Here is a 20347-nt window from a genome sequence, read left to right on the forward strand (position 1 = left end):
AGTGTTTCAGTCCTTTCAAGACTCTCTCCCTCTGGGAACTATTACAGTTCAGACAGACAGTACGTCAGTGGTCTGGTACATAAACAAGGAGGAACCAGATCTTATCCCCTGTGTCGAGAAGCCCTGAGAGTATGGCAATGGGCAGCTCCCACCCAGTGCTTTCTGATAGCAACTCACATACCAGGGAGATCAAGACAAGCTGAACAGGGCGATTCTCTTGCCTCATGAGTGGTCCCTAAAAGAGGTAGCGGAAAGGATATTCCGCAGATGGGGCCAGCATTGCTGCAATCGCTTTGCAACTCCAACAGACACAAAATGCAGCAGCTCCTTTGCCCAAATCCCCCCTCCAGTGGATACCCCAAGGGATGCACTTGTACACAATTGGCCCCTGGGTCTCCTTTATGCCTTCCCTCCTTTCCCTCTAATACACAAAGTTTTACAGAAAGCCAAGGCTCTGGGAAGGACCATCATTCTAATAGCCCCTTACTAGCCTTGTCAGATTTGGTACCCCCTTCCTCTAGCCTCATCTATTGAAAGAACCTTGGATTCTGGACCCAGTGCCAGATCTCCTGACTCATTCATCAGGGGCTCTCCACCCTTCTCTTCAGTCCCTCAAACTGACAATTTGGCTGCTCCAATTCCAAACATAGCCATGATTCACATTCTATCAGCTGCGGCTCATTATATTTTAACATCCTCTCATAAATTATCTACCAGGAAGTTATATATCTTAGTAAATGGAAACATTTTTCTATATGGGCACTTCAGAACAATATTGATCTGTACCTGGCTTCAATTTCATCCATTCTGGAGTTTTTTACTAAACTTTTCAATGAAGGGGCAGCGGCAGCAACCATTAGAGTTCAATTGGCAGCAATTGCTAACTTTCATCTAGGTGACCAGGGGTCTAATATTATGTCACATAGACTCTCCAAAGCTATTCTCAAGGGTACTGTTCATTTGAGACCACCCATCAAAGCTCCAGCTAAGCCATGGAACCTAAATTTTGTTCTTTCCCATATAATCCTACCCCCCTTCGAACCAGCCGCATCTTGTGACTTGAAATGTCTGTCATGGGAAACCATATTTTTAATAGCTATTACTTCTGCTCGGAGGATTTCAGAGTTAACAGGCCTTGTCCTTTAAACCCCCTTATTTGATTTTCCATAATGACAGAGTCTCAGGACAAACCCTTCATTCTTACCTAAAGTTTGCTCAGAGACCAATCTCAACCAGTCTATTGAATTGTCTGTGTTTTTCCCTAAATGCACTAATAAGATGGAACATATGCTGCACAAACTTGATGTTCACAGACTACTTTGATTCTATTTAGACAGGACCAAACATTTCAGGAAAACCAGCTCTTTGTTTCCTTTTCAGAGTAAAATAAAAGGTGCTCCAGTGGCAAAAAACACTTTATCAAGATGGTTATCAGATTGTATATCCTTCACTTACTGTACAGTGAATACTCCTTTACAACAGAGGATAAAGGCCCACTCTACTAGAACTGTATCTACTTCAGCCTTTATGGCTAAATTACCATTAGATACTATTTGTGCAGCAGCTACTTGGTCAAGGCCTCATACCTTCATCACTCATTACAAAGTAGACAAGGCCTCCAGGGACAGGGCTTCCTTTGGTTCCACTGTCTTGAAAAATATTCTGCCATGAGCCACCCGGACATTACCCATCAGTAAGAATGAACGGTGAGATAGAACAACTTCATGTAAAGAAGTTATGTACTCACCATAACGTTCCATGTGAGTTGTTCATCTTGCCTTCATTATTACATCCCATCCTCCAACCCCCATCCAAGCTTCTTGATGACTGAGATTTCATCTATGTCATGGTTTGTCTCTCATCCAGTTTCTATAGCAGCATATTAGTAGTGGTATGTAGCCTGTTGGCAGCAAACAAGATCCGAGGGAAGCACAAGGTGCATCATGGTATAGGGAGCTGGCCTCGAGCTGGTTGAAGACTTCGAGCTTTGCAGTTGGCCGAGTTGGAGCCGAGGATTGGCTCCGAAACCATCAGTAAAAATGAAGGCGAGATGAACAACTCACATGGAACGTTGTGGTGAGTACATAACTTATTTTTTTGTAGCACAAAAGAAGTATGGGTTGGTGTAGTACTTTCATTAAATATTACCCCAACTCACTTAAAAAAAAAAAAAAAAGAGCTTGTGGAAAAAAACTTTGCCACCTGTTCCCTTTGAACAGAAAGCAACTTTTCATTAAGGCAGAGCTTTAGTCCTCTACATTAGCTCTAGATACTAATAAAAGAGCAACAAGGGAAAAAGACTTCAAACCCTGTACCCTTTTGAGAAAGTACCTTATTAACAGCACTTCAATCCTCTGCACTACAGTGGAACTCTTGGATTAGGGTGTGTTTAAAAAAAAAAAACTTTAATGTCTGGTACAACTGACTGAATGTAATGGTCAATGAGTTACAGGAGACAAGGCAGGAATAAAGTAAAATTAAGAATGTTCTGTAAAGTCAGGGAAAGTCGAGAGGAATGAAGTGTATCCATGTGTGTGTGTGTGTGTGTGTGTGTGTGTGTGTGTGTGTGTGTGGTGGGGGTAGGCTGCCATAGCACTAAATAACCATTTCATACAGTTCCTCAAGTAGACCTTTTGGCCTCCTTTTTGAACAGTCAGCTCGAAAAATTCTACTGTAGGACTCAATGCAAGAAGATCTGGAAGACCCATGCCTTTCCTTTTCCTTGAACAGGAATTTTCCTGTGTGCCTTTCTACCACTTCCACTGATATCAAGGGTACTTCTGAAGATTGACAAGGAATCCCCCAAGGTCATTGTGGGGACTCCTTTCTGGCCCAGGCAGCAATGTCTCTCTCTCCTTTTGGAATTGGTATGGACAATTATCACAAAGTTTTCACAGACTGGATCTACTCACATAAGAACAGAGGTGTTTGATACACCTGGAGCCCAGACAACTTCAAATGTGCCTGGAAGATAGGGCCTTAATACCTTTTAGGCACCTGCTTATTGAGGACATGCAGCAGATAATAATGGAGGCAAGAAAACCTACTGCTAAAAATGTATACAAGGTAAACGGAAAGGTTTTTCTAGTTGGTGCCAACCACATAAGCAGCACTCATTCATATCTAGTATTGCTCTGGTTTTACAGTATTGGTGTGAGTTACTTTCCCATCACCTGTCTTATGCCTCCATCAAGGTTCATTTGAAAATGTCTATCATGTCTGCCTATGGATCCCTCTTTCAAGGCATTCTCATTTCAGAATGTTTTTGAAAAGGGTATTGCATAATAGACCTTGGGATATTAATTTTGCATTAAAGAAGATAGCACTTTTTCCATTTGAACCAGTTCATCTGTCTGATTTGTGTTTCTTAACATGGAAAACAGTTCTTCTTATTGCCCTGACTTTTGCAAGAAGAATGCCTGAGTTGCAGGCTCTTGTTGAGTCAACCTTATCTCATTTTCCATGGGAACAGGATTTCTTTGAGAACTAATCCTCCTTTTAAACCTAGAGTGGTATTCAGGTTTACTTTCAGCCAAACTATCTCCCTGTGTTCTTCCCTAAATGAGAGAGAAAGGATACTCCATACCTTAGATACCTGCAGGCAACTTGTGCACTATCTTTGACAAAACAAAATCTTTCAGAACTTCTGATCAGTTGATCATTTCTTGTGAAGGTAAGAAAAAGGGACAACCTGTGTCAAAGCAGTGTGTTACTGTTGTCTCTGGCTACTATCTTTTGTTATTCCCAGGTTTTGTCAAGGCACACACTACCAAGGCCTTGACTTAATCTAGGGCTTTTTGGAAAGGGTTGGAGGGTTGGAGTCTATAAAAATAATATAGAAGCAGCAGCTTGGTTCTCTGTACAAATGTTTACAAAGCACTACAAGTTAGATTCTCCTCCAGATCTAGGTCAGGCTTTGCTAGGACCATTCTACAGGGGCTTCTGTACCTTTCCCTTTCTAACTCCCAGTTTTAAACTGTTGTAATCTACCAGTATAGCTTAGGCTACTGCAGCAGTGATCTATATGATGAGTGTACTATTGTGTAATACATTTACAATAGCAGAAGGTTTACAAATTATCACTGCTGCAGTAGCCAAGCTCTCCATCCATCCTCCCTTTTTTCGGTGTACTTTTTATGCTAAGGTGTGGACATTGTTCTTTGTTGTGCCTAGCAATGTCCTTGCAGGGGTCAGCCTCCCTCTGTCAGTTGGCATGAATGCTCTAAAGGGGTTTGTGCCCAAACCTGTATCTTAGTCATTTCAGCTCGACATGACTAATGGTTTGGGTGCATGGAAGATGCCCTGAGGCTTTATGGCTGTTAATGCAGAGTATAACCCATATAGTTTAGGCTACTGTACTGTAATTTTGTTAACAGCGCTGCTCATACTAAACTGATAGCTTGTTTAAGGGGAGACTGAAGGAGAAAAGCTACATAAAGAGCATGAAACAGGTCAGGACAGTGCCTGCCTGCATGCACATAGACATGTGCCTGCACAAAAAAGGGGTAATGCAGTAAATCTTGAATGATGTTAGTTTTATCAGGGCATAGATTTTTATCTATTTTTGGAATGGCCCTGTAGCTTCTGGTGTTTGTGATGACTAAATATTTTCAGCCTCATCTCACCTCTCATCTGGCACTTTTTTATTTTCGAACATGGGGTCCTTTCAGTATAAAAGTGTGGAATTGAAGCAAATTAATTCACATAGCTTTATGGCTGTACAGATGTCTGACACTATGAGTGGCCAGTGGTAGGCTGCTTGCAAAACGTATCAATATGATGTCCTTCTATTCATCTTTTGCAGTATTCTTTACATGTGGGAGTTATCCGCCAAACTCCAGTATACAAAAGTCTTTCACTACTATAGGGTGCGTGATAAGTCACACACAGGCTGCTGTTGTATGTCAGCCATAAAGGTGACATACACATGCACCGACCTCAGAACTTCTCTGCCGTCAGTCTGAATACTGCCTTCAAATGTTGGTCTGCATGTTGAGTCATTAGCTGTGTTAAAGTTGCTAGCTAAAAGCATGATGGAGGGATCCTCAGGGCCCAAGGTCAAGTCGCTTGCAAAGCGAACGGCCAAAAAGCCGAGGCCTGAACCTTTGGCTGTGCCTCTTACCACTGATGTCTCTTCTGAGGTGGATGAGAGCCCAGAGATGCATACAGTTTCTGATTTTTTAGGCCGAGCCCGATGTTGAGGCCGTTTTGGATCCGACCACACACAGGCACATCCTCAGAGGCTGAGCAGGCATCCATCTTGGATGTACAGGGGGAACCGAGGCTTGTGATAACTGAAGACTGTAAGGAGATACCGCAGATCACTGTGCAGGAGGAAATTCACTCTGATATTGTTGAATGTAGACCTACATCCGGGCCTCCTACATTACATCAAAATGCATCAAAAGAAAAAGCATAAGTCTAAACACTTGTTCTCCCAAAGTAACCACAGAGTGATTGGCAACAACTCATCCAAGGCCTTTTCTGGGTCCTTATGGGTCTTAAGCCCCCTCTGGGTATGATCTTCTACAGGTGTAATCACCCAGCCCATCAGCTATTCCTCCTGTTCTGCTGGCCTTTTTAGATGCCTTTGCCTCTGTCTCCCAGTCCCCGATTCCCAGCCTCTGGCCCCTAAGAAGCCTGCCATATTTTACAGGATACCCGAGGACTGCAAGTTCCTGTTCATATGTCCTTCAGCAGATCCTCAGTTATTTCACTGGCTTCAGACAAACCATCCAGGTTACTGTCTTCAACTTATCTCCTCCCTTCAGATAAGGACAGCAGGATCCTGGAAAGGCTGGACAAAAAAGTGTGCACTTCAGCCACCCGGCATTTAGAGCCATTAATCACCAAACACACATGACCAAATTTGCCCTAGAGCTTCTGTCCCAACTTTCAAAGGTCATTTCTGATTTGCCTGATTCAGAGAATAAGACCTTGGCTGCGTCCTTGTTTGGAGGATCTTCACAAATAGCCAACAGCTCCACAAAATGCAGCTATGAGTCTGCAGAGGCTTCTGACAGGGCAGCTACCTCAGGTTCTGTCTTAAGGAGATTCTGCTGGCTAAGACTTCAGTCATTACCAGAGGATATTAACTCTAGACTTATGGATGCCCCTTTGAACAACTCTGCATTGTTTGGCCCTGCAGCTGCTAACCTATTTAAATCTCTGCAGGAAAAGGGCAAGTAATTACAGGAATTGAACCACATCTTTGTTTCTCCAGTGCCCACATTTCAACAGAATTACCCAGCTAAAACGGATTTTGTATGTAGACATTCCCACCCTCCACCTAAAACAAAAAAGGATGGTAGGAGGTCTCAGCAGCCCAGGGTTCCCCTGCAACTCCAGCTCAGAGGCAGCCCTTTCCTGATGAGCCTGGTTCACTCTGACTTCCCAGACCACCTCACCCACATTCCTCTTTCCCAGCATCTCTCTCTGTCTCTGCCAGTCTGGGAAGGCATAACTCAAGACTCCTGGGTTCTTTCTGTCATTCAGAAAGGATACTTCCTCATATGAGGATTCCCTGCCTTCCTTCAGAGGCATCACTCCTCCACCAAGGGAGCAACTGGCTGCCTTTACAGAGGTGCTGCTAGACCTGCAGAGAAAAGGGACCATTCAGGAGGTACCTCAAGACCAAAAAGGAAGGGGTTTCTACTCCAGAATGTTCCTAGTGCCCAGAAAGGATGGTCCTTGGAGACCCATTCCAGATCTGTCTCATCACAACATCTTCTTGAAGGTACCCACCTTCCATGTGTTAACTCTTCAGATGTTTTTCCCCCTTATTCTGCTGCAAACCTACTTTTGGCTTCCCAGTATGTCAAAGATGCATAGCTGCATATTCCCATCCACCCCAACTGCAGAAAGTTTTTACTTTTCTCTGTGGCTTCCTGGTATTATCAGTTCTCTGCCTTGCCCTTTGGATGTTCTGCCTCTTCACCACATTTCAGCCAAAGAGTTCCTCGAGGTTCTGGGCTTCATGGCATCCACCATAACTAATGCTACCTCTGGCCAAGCTTCACATGAGAAAACTCCAGTGGTTCCTAAAGTTAGTTTGGATGCAGCATTCGCATCCTCTGGAGTTTTCAGTTCCTCTCATTCCTTGTTTGAAGAGAGAACTACAGTGGTGGATCCAACAAGTGTCTCTCAACCCAAGACTACCCCTTGCATCCTCTGCCACCAGTTCAAGAGATGTTCACAAATGCCTTGGATGTGGGCTGGTGGGCAGCTTTTGGAAATTTGAAAGTACAAGGGCTATGATCCTCCTTTCAGCAAAGGGAACACATCAGTGTAGTACACTGCCGCTAGCCATTTAGACCTTTCATCCTCTCTTCTTCTCAGTACCTTTAAAGCTGTTCCCAGACAATATGACAGCCCTCTGGTATATGAACAAGTAGGGGGGAACTAAATTCTACCTTCTATCCACTCCAGGTTTGGCAGCTGACAGTCCAGTATCAGGTGACTCTTCAGGCAGTGTACATTCCATCCAGCCAAAATTGTGTGGTGTACACCTTGAGCAGGTATCTAACAGTCCCTAGAATGGATGCTTCATAGGGATGTATTTTGGGATGTTGTACACAAGTGGAGTATACCTCAAGTAGATCTTTTTGCCTCCCCCAAGAACAGACAGCATCCATATTTGTGCCAGAGTTCCACACACTCTAGTTTGGAAGATAGACTCCCTCTCAATCTCTTGGAAGGGGATGTTTCTGTATGCATTCCCTACCCTTCCATTCATTTCAAAAGTCCTGTTCAAACGTCAACAGAACAACCCGAAAATCTGGCTGGGGATTCCCTTTTACTAAGGCAGCATTGGTTCCCTCTTCTCCTGCATTTAGCAAAGAGCAGTCACCACAAGTTACCACACAGAGTGGACCTTCTCACGCAAAACAAAGGAACTTTCTTTCTTCCCCACTTGTGATAAGGTTTTAATTCCTTTTACACACCTGTTTTCAGAGGGTGTGCTAAGGGTCCTGCAGTAGGCCAGGAAGTTCAATACCAGAAAATCTTACCTATCCAAGTGGAAGAGCTTTTCACTTTGGTGTCTCTAACAAAACTAGGATCCACTATCAGTGGACGACCCCTTGGTTCTATCTTATTTATGTGAATTGCTCAGTGCTGGCATGGCCTACTCTTCAGCAAAGATACATATGTCAGCTACAGTAGCCTTTGATCTTCACGTGTCTACAGTGGTGAGGAAATCATTCTATGTTGCACAACTTGTAAACAAAGGTATGGGATCTAAATCCAAGGAAATCATTGTTCCACTGTATTTGGCATTCATCAGACCTATCATTGAGTACAGTGCTGCCTTTGGTATGTACCCAACAGGCATATCCAACAACTGGAACATCCACAGAGGTTCCTCACTAAAAGAATACAGGGCATAAGAAATACATCTTATGCCGACCGCCTCAAGGCCCTACCCATGTATTTTGTCTCCTATAGGCTTTTGAGGGGAGAGCTATGCGTGGCATACATGGCATTGTCAGTACCCACTCTCATGAACCTCCTGAATATCCAGAAAAAAAACAGTACCAGAATTACCCGTTCTAAAGACTTAAACCTTGCCTGTGATATAAATAGGACCTGCTGGAGAGATTGGTATGTATCCCAAAGAATACCCTGTCTGTGGAATGAACTCCCCATCCATGTGAAGCAGAGTTCCTCCCTAATCCAATTCAAGTGCATTTTGGACAATTGGATGGGAAACGGAAAATTCATCCCTGGTTTTGCACCTATGTCTCTGATTGAAACAGGTAACCTATAAATGGTTAATCTCCCAGGCCCATGCTTACAAGGGTATCAGAACTCATCAGAGATTTAGGATGCATAGCTAAGCTTAAAAAAGCCCTTGTGATGGTTAGCCTAATAAACACCTATGAACCTATTTCTGCCTGTCTGCCTCTAGTCTCCCTCTCTAGCTAGCGGATATGAGGCTAAACAATTAGTTAAAGGCAGCCTTCACATTAGACCTCCCAGGAAACCTATTCCTCCTCCTTGTGATCTTAATTTCGTACTCAAAAAGCTGATTCTTCCCCTCTTTTGAGCCAGCTTCATCAGCTTCCTTGCAACACTGCTCTTGGAAAACTATACTCCTACTAGCTTTAACTTCAGTCAGGTGTGTGTTTGAGCTCCAGGCCTTTAAGGCCTCTCCCACTCCCTTTTTGTTTTTCTTAAAGATGGTGTCCTTGCATGATAACTCTTCCTGTATGCCCAAGGTAGTCATTGAACTGTCACTCAGCCAGTCCATTCATTTACCTATCTTCTTTTCTTCTCCCCAGAATTTTAATGAGAAGGTACTGCACACCCTGGGTGTGCATAGACAACTTAGATTTTATTTAGACAAGACCAACTCTATCAGGAAATCAGGTCAGCTTTTTGTTTTCCATCATCCCAGGGCTCTGGGATTGGCTGTTTCCATGCAAGCTAGTTCTACTTGGATCTCTAAGGCTATTTTGTTCTGTTATGTGAAGCATGTTAAGATCCTTGCTTCTTTTGTAAAGGCTCATTCCACTAGGGCTGTAGCTTCATCAGGGGTTTTCTTCAAGGGATTAGATGCTAGCTCTATTCTCAAAGCGGCTACATGGACTTCTGTGCATACTTTCAGAAACATTATGAATTGGATGGCATTTCTAAGTCTAGGGCAGGGTTTGCCAGAGCCATATTCCATGGCTTTCTGGAGAGCTCGACGACGTCTTCCTCCACCCTCTCCTCATGAGCTTTTGTACTTTCCCTCATGTAAAGAATACTGCAACAGAGAAGAGAAGGGCATCTATCGTTATGGTAAGATTTTACACAACTATTCTTTACTTGTGCTTACCAGTCATAGACTACATTTTGGCCTAATTAGATATTTTTTCTTAGAGGTATTTGTACACGTAAGTTTTGTAACGGCTGTTGTACTTTATACTTTTATTTACCCCTTGGATAGATTTTGCTTTAGGCAGACAGAGGAAGAGGTACAGATTGACTGTGAGGGAAAAATTGAGACAGTTTAAGTGCAAATAATAGATGTCTGTTCATGAACTAATATATTCATTTATTTTTTTTTTACAGCAAAGTGCTTCAAGCATCATTATTCCCTACCATATAGATGGCAGTTTTTTAATGGCAGCAAATGGGAAGATCTTTCTAATATGGAGCAGATTGAAAATGCTTATTGTGAGCCTAACAATTCTAAAAGGTAAAGAATATGTTTGTTTATTGATTTACTCTGTTGTACATTTTTTTTTTACTAATTGTGTTTTGAACGAATGGGTATTATTTTATTTATTCAGTGTCCCCCAGTGCACAAGCATGTGCGCATACACAGACACAACCCTATATATATATATATATATATATATATATATATATATATATATATATATATATATATATATATATATATATATATATATGGGTCTACTTTGAAACATCTAAAACCCATAACATCGAATTTCATAACATCTAACACTACAAATCACAAGAAAGTAACACCCCCTCCACATATAACAACACCAAACTACCAAACACACTTTTTACTACATTTCTGCAGAAGGGGGCAATCCCCCCACACCCCCCGTAAATTAAATATACCAACTCCAAGATTACACTACAGTGAGAAAAAGTTAATTTCCTAATCCCACTGTATCAAGCCTCCCCTGTAGAAATGTAGTAAAAAGTGTGTTTGGTAGTTTGGTGTCATTATATGTGGAGGGGATGTTATTTTCAATTGATTTGTATCGTTAGATATTATGAAATTTGAAGTTATGGGTTTTAGATGTTTTGAAAGGGACACACACACACACACACATATATATATATATATATATATATATATATATATATATATATATAAATATATACACACACACACACACACACACACACACATAGATATACATATGACACACACACACCCACACCAAGTTACTGTTTTAATCTGCCATTTCAAATGGGGTTATTACTCAAGTTTTTGAGATGCCCATTTCGTATAATAAGCTCATTTTGGAACACGAAGCAGAAATGCACACAAAAAGTCACGCATGAGGAAGTGATGTCATTTGATAATTAATATAAATGTAGCAATGTTTAATTGATTAATTGTATCTGTGTAAGTATATATGACACACACACACACACACACACACACACACACACACACACATCCATATGACACACACACACACACACACCCATTACTTTTTTTAATCTGCCATTTCAAATGGGTTTTTACTCATTTTTTTGAGCCCATTTCAGATATAAATAGCTCATTTTGGAACACGAAGCAGAAATGCACACAAAAAGTCACGCATGAGGAAGTGATGTCATTTGATAATTAATATAAATGTAGCAATGTTTAATTGATTAATTGTATCTGATGAAGTTCATGTGTATGTTACTTGAAGTGAAAGTGCTTATACGTCTTGGTTTGAATAAAGCAGATTTTTGGACTATTCAAGGTTCTATCTGCTCTTATTGCCTGCAGTTTGCCATTATGACCATTGTGTGTCATTTTGGAACATGTAAGATGTTCATCGTGTTACACTGCTGCAGTCATCACACTTGGGTTATCCTGCTGTCAGGCAGTCCTGCAGTCGGCCAGAGTTCCAAAGTCTTGGTCCGGCATCGGTTGCTGTCCTTTCTTCCCTGACGTCAGTGCGCCAGGGGTATACAAGAGGCATCCAACGCCATTTTCTTCTGTCTTTCTTGCCACGCGGTGCCCGAAGCAGAAGCAGTTTGCAAGTGCCGGTCGGCCGACTCCTGAGATTTTCAAATCGAATTTCAGTCCGAAGTCTTCAATAAAGCTAAGTACCCCGTTGGGGAACCTTTTCTTGCCTCAGTCCGATGTCAGAAAAAGTTAACAATTGCATTTCTTGTGGGAAGCAAATACTTCATAAGGACTTTCATTCTTATTGCATTCCTTGCCTAGGCCCTGACCACGACATCACTGGTTGTCCGTTTTGTGCTAGGTTTAATAAACAAACTATCAAATGTCAGTTTGATTTTGCCCGACATTACTTTGGTAGGAAATTTAATTATACCATGCCGTTGGAGCAACCGACTACTGGCATGCATAAAAAATGCAAGGATAAGGACAGGCAGCCTAGACCCAAACCAGACTCCGAGGCCTCTGCTGGGCCTGTCGCCAGTTGTCTGGTCTTTATTGAGGCGCCTACACAGCCCCTGATGACTGCTGATTTAGAACCACAGACGGCTTCTGATTCACAAGCAGAGACCACTAGGCCACCGCATCCTTCTTCATTAAACCCTTCCGACTCCAGAGCAGAAGGAGATTCTGGTGCAGTAGAAACACCTTCGGTTGCAGAAGGTGTCTTCAGACCGACTACACTCACCATTAAATCTTATGCTAAGTTAAAAACTCCATTAAAAACAAAAAAGACTGTGCATCAGTCTCCAGTGCAAGGCCCCATGCCTAAGAAACAGATGCTTAAGATGGCTGAAGATTTAATTACCCTAATCAGGGGTTCCCATCCCCCTCCTGATAAAAGGCCAAGACAAGAGGAAGATTATGCTTCTTCTGACGAGGTTTCCATTTCCTCAGATACTTCAGAGGAACAGGAATACTTTTTTCCCCCTTATGAAGATTCTGATGCTGAAGAGTCTATTCCCTCAGCATCTCCTCCAGAAGACTACTCCTTTGGGGAACCTTTACATACCATGAGGGAACATTTTCACTGGGAAGGCCAGGATTACTCTGATTCTAAGAAAAGTCTCTGAGAGTTCCTTTTACTTCCCCAGCACAGGCCACTTGCAATCCCTCCTGTGTTAGACATTGTGGATGATGTTTACTTAGAATGTAGTCTTAATCCAGACACTCTACCTTCTGCTCCAGCCAAACCAGACAGATACTACAGAGTCCCTGACTCTCACAAGTTCCTATATAAAAGCCCTGTTGCTGACCCAGAAACAATTTCCCAGGGTCCCAAAGGGGTTAAGGCCTCTATTGCTAAAAATCCTGTACACTCTGAAAGGGATTCCAGAGCACTAGATAGATGGGGAAAGAAGGTATACACCTCAGCTACTCTAGCTATGAGTGCCTTGAATTGCCACTTCCATATGCTGAAATATCAACAATTCCTGATGTCTCAATTAAAACAAAAAATGAGCATACATTGAGAGCAGCCTGATTTTAAGGAAATGCAGGATCTGTTACATGCAGCTGAACAGGTGAGCAAACATACTTTACAATGTGGATTTGATTAACTGGAAGCTTCCTGTAGAGCAGCAGTGACTGGGTCAGTCATACGTAGGCATGCTTTGTTAAAAGAGCAAACCCTACCTGATCATGTTACAGCAAAGTTACTGGATCCACCTTTACAACAGGATGTTTATTTGGTGTAAAAGCAGAAGAGGTTTTAAAGAAAATGGAGGATGAGGCAAAATCTGTGCAGACGGTCAAGGATTTTTTTTACAGGTTCAACCCCCTCGCTTCAGCAGAAATTGGCCAACAAAAAACTGGTCCTTTCCAGCATCTGATAGACCACAGAGGGGCAAATAGAGACACCCAAGGGGCAGAGGTCAGTCACAAGGCCCTTACAAACCACACCAATGGGGAGCCGCTACCCAGAAAGGAAGGGAAGACAGGCCCCAAACTAACAGAAGACAAACACAATGACTTAATCCTCAGACTGCCAAGCAAATCTCTCTTGGCAGCTCCCTTGGGAGGAAAATTAGCTCTTTTTGCAGACAACTGGCACATCATCATAAAAGAGAAATGGGTCCTAAACATTGTTTCACAAGGATACAAATTCCACTTTCACACCTTGCCAAGGATAAAAGGAATGCCAAACCTGCCACCAAATAAGTGGGCGGAGGCACAAAAACAAATTACAGCTCTCATGAACATGAGAGCCATTCATCAGGTACCTACACAGGAGCAAGAACAAGGATTTTACTCAAGACTCTTTCTAGTTTCCAGAAAGGACAAAGCCTGGAGACCCATTCTGGACCTTTCAATTCTAAACACCTATCTCCAAGTACCCAAATTCAAGATGCTCACACTGCAGCAGCTTCTTCCCATGCTGGGCAAGAAGGCTTGGCTAGTAACGTTGGATCTCAAGGAGGCATACCTGCATGTCCCTATCAGACAAAATTGCAGAAGATACCTCAGTTTCATTGCAGGTTCAACTCATTATCAATTCTCTGCACTGCCCTTTGGCTTATCTACTGCACCCAGGGTCTTCACAAAATGCCTGGCACCAGTAATTGCATACTGCGGGCAAAGAGGAATTCAAATATACCCATACCTGGACGACTGCCTTATTCAAGCAGAAAGCAAGGGCATTCTTTTAAAGCTTCAGATGTTTGTCAAACACCTTTTAAGTTGCCTAGGGTACACAGTAAACGAAAAGAAATCAAAACTAGTGCCCTCACAGAACATAACATTCCTGGGTCCCAGCTTGAATACAATGGCCCAGATGGCTTACCTCATGCCAGACAAGCAACAACAGCTGACTCAATACTTTAAAATGATGGCAACAAAGACCCATCTCCCTGCAAGAAAAATTCTGCAGGCCTTGGGATTCATGGCATCTTGCATACTCCTAATACCATTTGCAAAACTGCATATGAGGAAATTACAATGGTACCTGAAAAGCGTATGGACTCAGCACAGCCACAGCTTGGAAGCAATGATACCACTCATTCCCTGCCTTCAACAGGAGTTTCTATGGTGGGCACAGGCATGTCACCTCAACAAGGGTCAGCCTTTCACCTTACCCACAGCCAGGCAAACTATCACAACAGATGCGTCGGACTATGCCTGGGGAGCACACATGGCAGGACAGTGCATTCAGGGCAAATGGGCTACAGATCAAAGGCATCTGCATATCAATCAAAAAGAAATGTTAGCTGTAGAGAATGCCCTAGCAGCTTTCAAGGACTTATTAGATCCAGGACAACTCCTAATAAAGACGGACAACACCACAGTAATGTGGTACATAAACAAGGGGGCATACACTCCCACCCCCTATGCAGGCAAGCAATGACCTTGTGGAACACAGCACTGACTTACCAAGTTCAACTACAAGCACAGTTCCTGCCAGGAAAGAAAAACACATTGGCAGACGACCTAAGCAGAGACATCATGGATCCCCACGAGTGGAAACTGGATCCACAAGTATTTGCAATGATAACTCAAAAATGGGGATGCCCAGACATAGATATGTTTGCCAACCCCCAAAACTACCAACTTCAAAAATTTTGCACCAGAACATTCCACCCACTAGCTTGGAAAGTGGACGCCCTCTCATTCAGTTGGAAAACATTAACAGTGTATGCTTTTCCTCCACTGCCTCTTCTAGCAAAGGTGCTGCTGAAAGTCAGGTTAGAGAGAGCACAAATTATACTCATTGCTCCAGACTGGCCACGCCAGCACTGGTATCCAATACTAAGGAACATGGCCCATGGCCCACCATGGATTTTACCCCAAATTCCTCACCTGTTCACTCAGCAAAACAATCAGATTCTACACGGCCAGCTCAAGACCTTAAATCTGGCTGCATGGCAAATTACCTAAACAACCAGCCAACACCTCTTCCTAAAGCTGTTATGGATGTCATTCTGGAGGCCAGGAGGCCCAGCACCAGGAAAACCTATTCAGACAAATGGAAAAGATTTTTCGCCTGGAACCAGCCTAAAGGCCAAAACCCACTTGCTCCAAACATTCCTCAGATTCTACAATATTTAACTGAGATGCTGCACAAAGGACTTTCCTTTTCATCTGTTAAAATCCACGCCTCAGCGATTTCAGCTCACTACAACATGGATCCTCCTTTATTTTCACATCCACTCCTAAGACAGTACCTCAGAGGGACTAAGAACATAAGACCGCCCAGGAGAGCACCAACACCAACTTGGGATCTCAACTTTGTTCTGGAAAAACTTACACTACTGCCCTTCGAACCAGCTACTTCAACTGATGTAAAGTTTCTTTCATGGAAAACTGCCCTGCTACTAGCAATAACTTCAGCTAGAAGAGTCTCAGAGCTACAAGCCCTAATGGCAGTGGAGCCTTTCCTCATTTTTCATCAAGACAGAGTCGCTCTACAGACTAACCCTTCCTTCATGCCAAAAGTGGTATCCAGTGTGGCGCTAAACCAAACCATTCATTTACCCACCTTTTTTCCAAACCCCCAGAACAAAGGAGAAAGACTCCTGCACTCTTTGGACATTCACAGGCAATTACGTTACTACTTGGTAAAACTAAGGCTTTCAGAAAATCTGACCAGCTCTTTGTATCCTATGCTTCAGGATCACAAGGAAAAGCTATCTCAAAACAGACCATTTCAAAATGGATAGGACATTGTATACGTTTTTGTTACACACATCATGGGAAACCGGTACCTACTAGCATTAGGTCCCACTCCATCAGGGCTACAGCTACATCAACAGCCTTTCTCAGGGGGGTACCAACCAAGGAGATTTTGGAAGCTGCAACTTGGAGCTCAGTGCGCACCTTCACCAAGCACCATCACTTGTCTGTATACTCTAAGACTAGAGCTGGCTTTGCCACTGCAGTTCTGCAGGGCCTACTAGCTTCTCCAAACCCTGTTTAACTCCACCACCCATCCTTAGCTTTGGGATTCAACTCAAGTGTGATGACTGCAGCAGTGTAACACGATGAACATAGTACAGTTTTGTACCTACCATAAATGTAGATGTTTGAGTGTTCACACTGCTGCAGTCCAGGTTACCCTAACTCCATCCCCTCTGAACTAGCTGAACCTTTCTATACCTTTCTATCTCATACAACCTTTGTGATGTATTTGCTTGTAACTAAAGGTATTATTTGTATTTTTCTGTACATGTTTCATTGGCAATATGTATTGCCCTCCTACTAGGGGGGTACCTGACATCTGGGGCAAGAAAAACTGAAGAAAATGGCGTTGGATGCCTCTTGTATACCCCTGGCACACTGACGTCAGGGAAGAAGTGACAGCAGCCGACTCCGGACCAAGACTTTGAAACTCTGGCCGACTGCAGGACCACCCGATGACAGGATAACCCAAGTGTGATGACTGCAGCAGTGTGAACACTTGAACATCTACATTTATGGTAGGTACAAAACTGTACTTTCTGAAGCATAACAGCCTGTCACTTGTTTTTAAATGTAATTTTCTTGTCACCATCTTTAAAAGGAAGGGAGGAAATAAAGGCATACAGAGATTCTGTTTTCCTATGGCAAAAAAAGCAGCCTCTGTGTTGTTTTTCCTGGATTCCATGCACTGGAACATTCATTTGATGTATAAATGTATCAATATTTTAGCTTACCATTCTTTATTGCTTATTATCAGTCTTTGTTGACTCGAGTGAATGTCTGGATGTGGTTGTTTACTGCATTATTTCATTTTAAATTGAATACCTTTATAGTTAGGTAAAGTTGGTTTAAATAGCTGCATATGTCTGCATCGGATCTGCTTCATATACTCGAATTCCCAAAACATCGAAAGTATTGTAACTACATATAAGGAAAACTTCATAATAGCGAATCTTGTAAACTTGTAACACCTTTTGCATGTATCAGAAAGCATTCTTATAAATGCAGATCGCTCTGCATTCATAAGAATGGATTCTGCAAGTAAAGTGAACAAAGAAAACAAATGGAATGGAGATCACGGTACAGTGAGGATCAGGATATATGTACCCTTTTCCCCACTGTAGTGCGATCTCGAAGTTGGTATATTTAATTAGCAGAGGGTGTGGGGGGCTTGCAATACCATTGATAACGCTTTATTTTTTTATTAGTTTACTTGTAGAATCTGTTCTTATGAATACAGTGAGTGATCTCATTCATAAGAATGCTTTCTGACATCCTCAAAAGGTGTTACAAGTTTGCAATATTTGGTATTATGGAGTTTTGCTTATATGTAATTATGATGATTTCATTACATTTCTGGCTCCCTTATCTAGTTCATTATTGGTTAAAATAGATGCATGTGTTGGAAAAAAAGCATGATGTTCATCCTAGTATTCACTGTTTCACTTTTCACTCTTGGAATATCCTGCTGTGCAGGTAGTGTGTGGCTGGCCAGTCTTCCAAAGTTTTTCATTTCTTCTGGCGCAAGGGCACTGGTAGTAAAAAAGGGTGTCAACCAACGCCAGCTTCAAAGCTTTCTTGCAGTGCAGTTGCATTCATATTTCAGCAGCGTATGGTCTGTCAGTCAGCTGAAACAATTCAAGCTGCTGATGTGCTAGTTTTTGATTTTGGAGTCAGCTGAAGTACGTCTTCTAAGGGACTGATAAGTACCTGTTAGGGCTTTTCCTTATTTGTTATATCTGTAATTAAAGCTAATGTTTGACCCAAAATCTTTCTCAGAGAAAATTGCTACCAAATCTAATAACTGACCAGCGGTAAGTCCGTGCCAAGTAAACAGTAAAATGCGAGGAATCTCACATTATCCCAAACAGATTAAAATATTTGCAGTATCATCCAGTGTAAATAAATCTATTTTCTTAGAAAATATATAAAAAAAAATTATTAGTAGTAGTTTAGTGCTTTCATCCTTGTTATGATCTGGACTTTTATTATTCCTCGCTTTTTATTGGTTATAAGTTTGGGTTTGCGAGGTTTGCTCCATTCTTCTGGTTATTTTGTCAATGCCAGATAAAGAGTATCTTAAGTGTTTTTTTTCTTTTGAACTGGAACAAATAGATTACTGTTACCACTGTATGTCATTTAGCTTGAGGGCTTTCCATCATTGCAGACATTCTCCCCAGGAGATCACTGCCAAAAAGGGGCACAAGTCTGGTTTAAGGCTGCTGATGGTATCATCCAAGGCCTCTGGGAGAAATCCTTCAAAAATAAGCATTAATTAAGAGGGAGAAAAGAAAGGAAACAGGACATCATTAGTGACTCAGAGTTTCTATGACCTGGTGGTTCTGTATTAGGTGAGGTGCTCTTCCAGACCCTGAATGTGGAATTTGTGACTCAGGCCTCTTGTACGACTGCACTGCCTTCTCCCTGGGCAACATTCCAGATGCATCTTTGACAGCTGGTGATCCTTTCATTACTGAGGCCCATATTTTGATTTCTGAAACTGAAGGCAGGATCCCTAGAATATTTATTTGTGAGGAGGTTCCTAGACCGTATTGAGGTTTGCTCACTCCCCAGAGACTCAGAACCTCAAAGACCGCAATCTCTGAGCATAGCAGACACAAGGCACTGAAGCCTAAGCAGGTGCAGTAAATTTTGCATCTGCCAGGGCTGGGAAATGTCCTGTCCCACCCCCAGTGGGGCCTTATCTTAGAATACCCTGGTTCATTTGGCTGAAACCCCAGTTTCTCACTAGAAATCTAAAAGGCCTGAAGTAAGTATGCCAGAGGTGTTAAGAATTCCTTCTGAATAGAAGGGTTGATTCCTGTGAGGTAGAATCTTACACCTGTGATTCAAAGGCTGATGAGCTAACCTTTCTGGGTAGGTTTACAACATCTGTGGCACTAGACATGAGCACTGTAAACATGTTTCATCTGCCTACCCATCAGAGGACTTATTATTTATTTATTTTTATTTTACATTTGTTAACCGGGATGGTCCGACTGGATACATGTCCTTTTTCAGCAGAGGCCCGGGGAGAAAAGCTCCAACAGAGTTACATTGATAATTAGGTACAGTAAATGAGCTGAAAGAACTTAACAAAAACATAGGCTATTTACATACAAGTACAAGACTGCCATTACTATTTCTGAGATTACTACAAATGTAACATTAATAACATATTAGCAAGGACGGTAGGCAGTATAATGACATAGAGTTAGACAGGATACATATTTCTTTATCACAGTATACAAAGTACTTATCATCTTAGCTAGTTGTTTATGTTTTAGTTAATGGCACAGAGCTAGTCTGGGTTTGAGCAAGGACATAGCCAGTGTGACTTGAAGTGGAGTTTTAGACTATTTTTGAATTGACTTAGAGAAGTTGCAAGCGTGATGTTATTTGGGAGAGAGTTCCATATTTTACCAGTGGTGTTTGCAAATAGCGTGTCACCACCTAGGTTGAGAGATTTAGTTGTTTGGACAAGGAGTCTGTTTGCTGAAGGCAGCTTAGATTGGAGTAGGGAGTCATTAAGTTTTTAGCTGGGGTATTCTCAGGTTGTTTAAGGATTTTGAAGGCCTCTATGAGTTGGGACTGGTGAAGAAGGTGTGGGAATTCTATCCATCCAAGCTTTTTCAGGTTAGTACAGTGGTGTGTTCTGTAGGGTAGGCCTGTATCTAACCTGGCAATGTGATTATAGCAGGATGAGAGCTTGGCCAGATCAGATTTGTTAAGGTGAGTGAGGACAGGAGAGGCATATAGTAGGGTAGAGAGAAGGTGTGAACGGGCTGTGGCTGCCCTGGCATT

The 20347-nt window shown here is 42.3% G+C and overlaps 1 protein-coding gene across 1 annotated transcript in view; it reads left to right on the forward strand.

Annotated features, from left to right (window-relative positions):
- Window positions 1-20347, forward strand: part of LOC122814987 (protein mono-ADP-ribosyltransferase PARP12-like) — a 1242293-nt gene that overhangs the window by 409053 nt on the left and 812893 nt on the right. Inside the window, exon 6 of the mRNA XM_044087242.1 lies at window positions 10057-10183. Within this exon, the coding sequence (XP_043943177.1) occupies window positions 10057-10183 (127 nt within the window). The remainder of the gene's footprint in view (window positions 1-10056; window positions 10184-20347) is intronic.

This window comes from Protopterus annectens, chromosome 11.part0, assembly GCF_019279795.1.
Source record: "Protopterus annectens isolate FY-2018-M chromosome 11.part0, PAN1.0, whole genome shotgun sequence".
NCBI classification, from domain to species: domain Eukaryota; kingdom Metazoa; phylum Chordata; order Ceratodontiformes; family Protopteridae; genus Protopterus; species Protopterus annectens.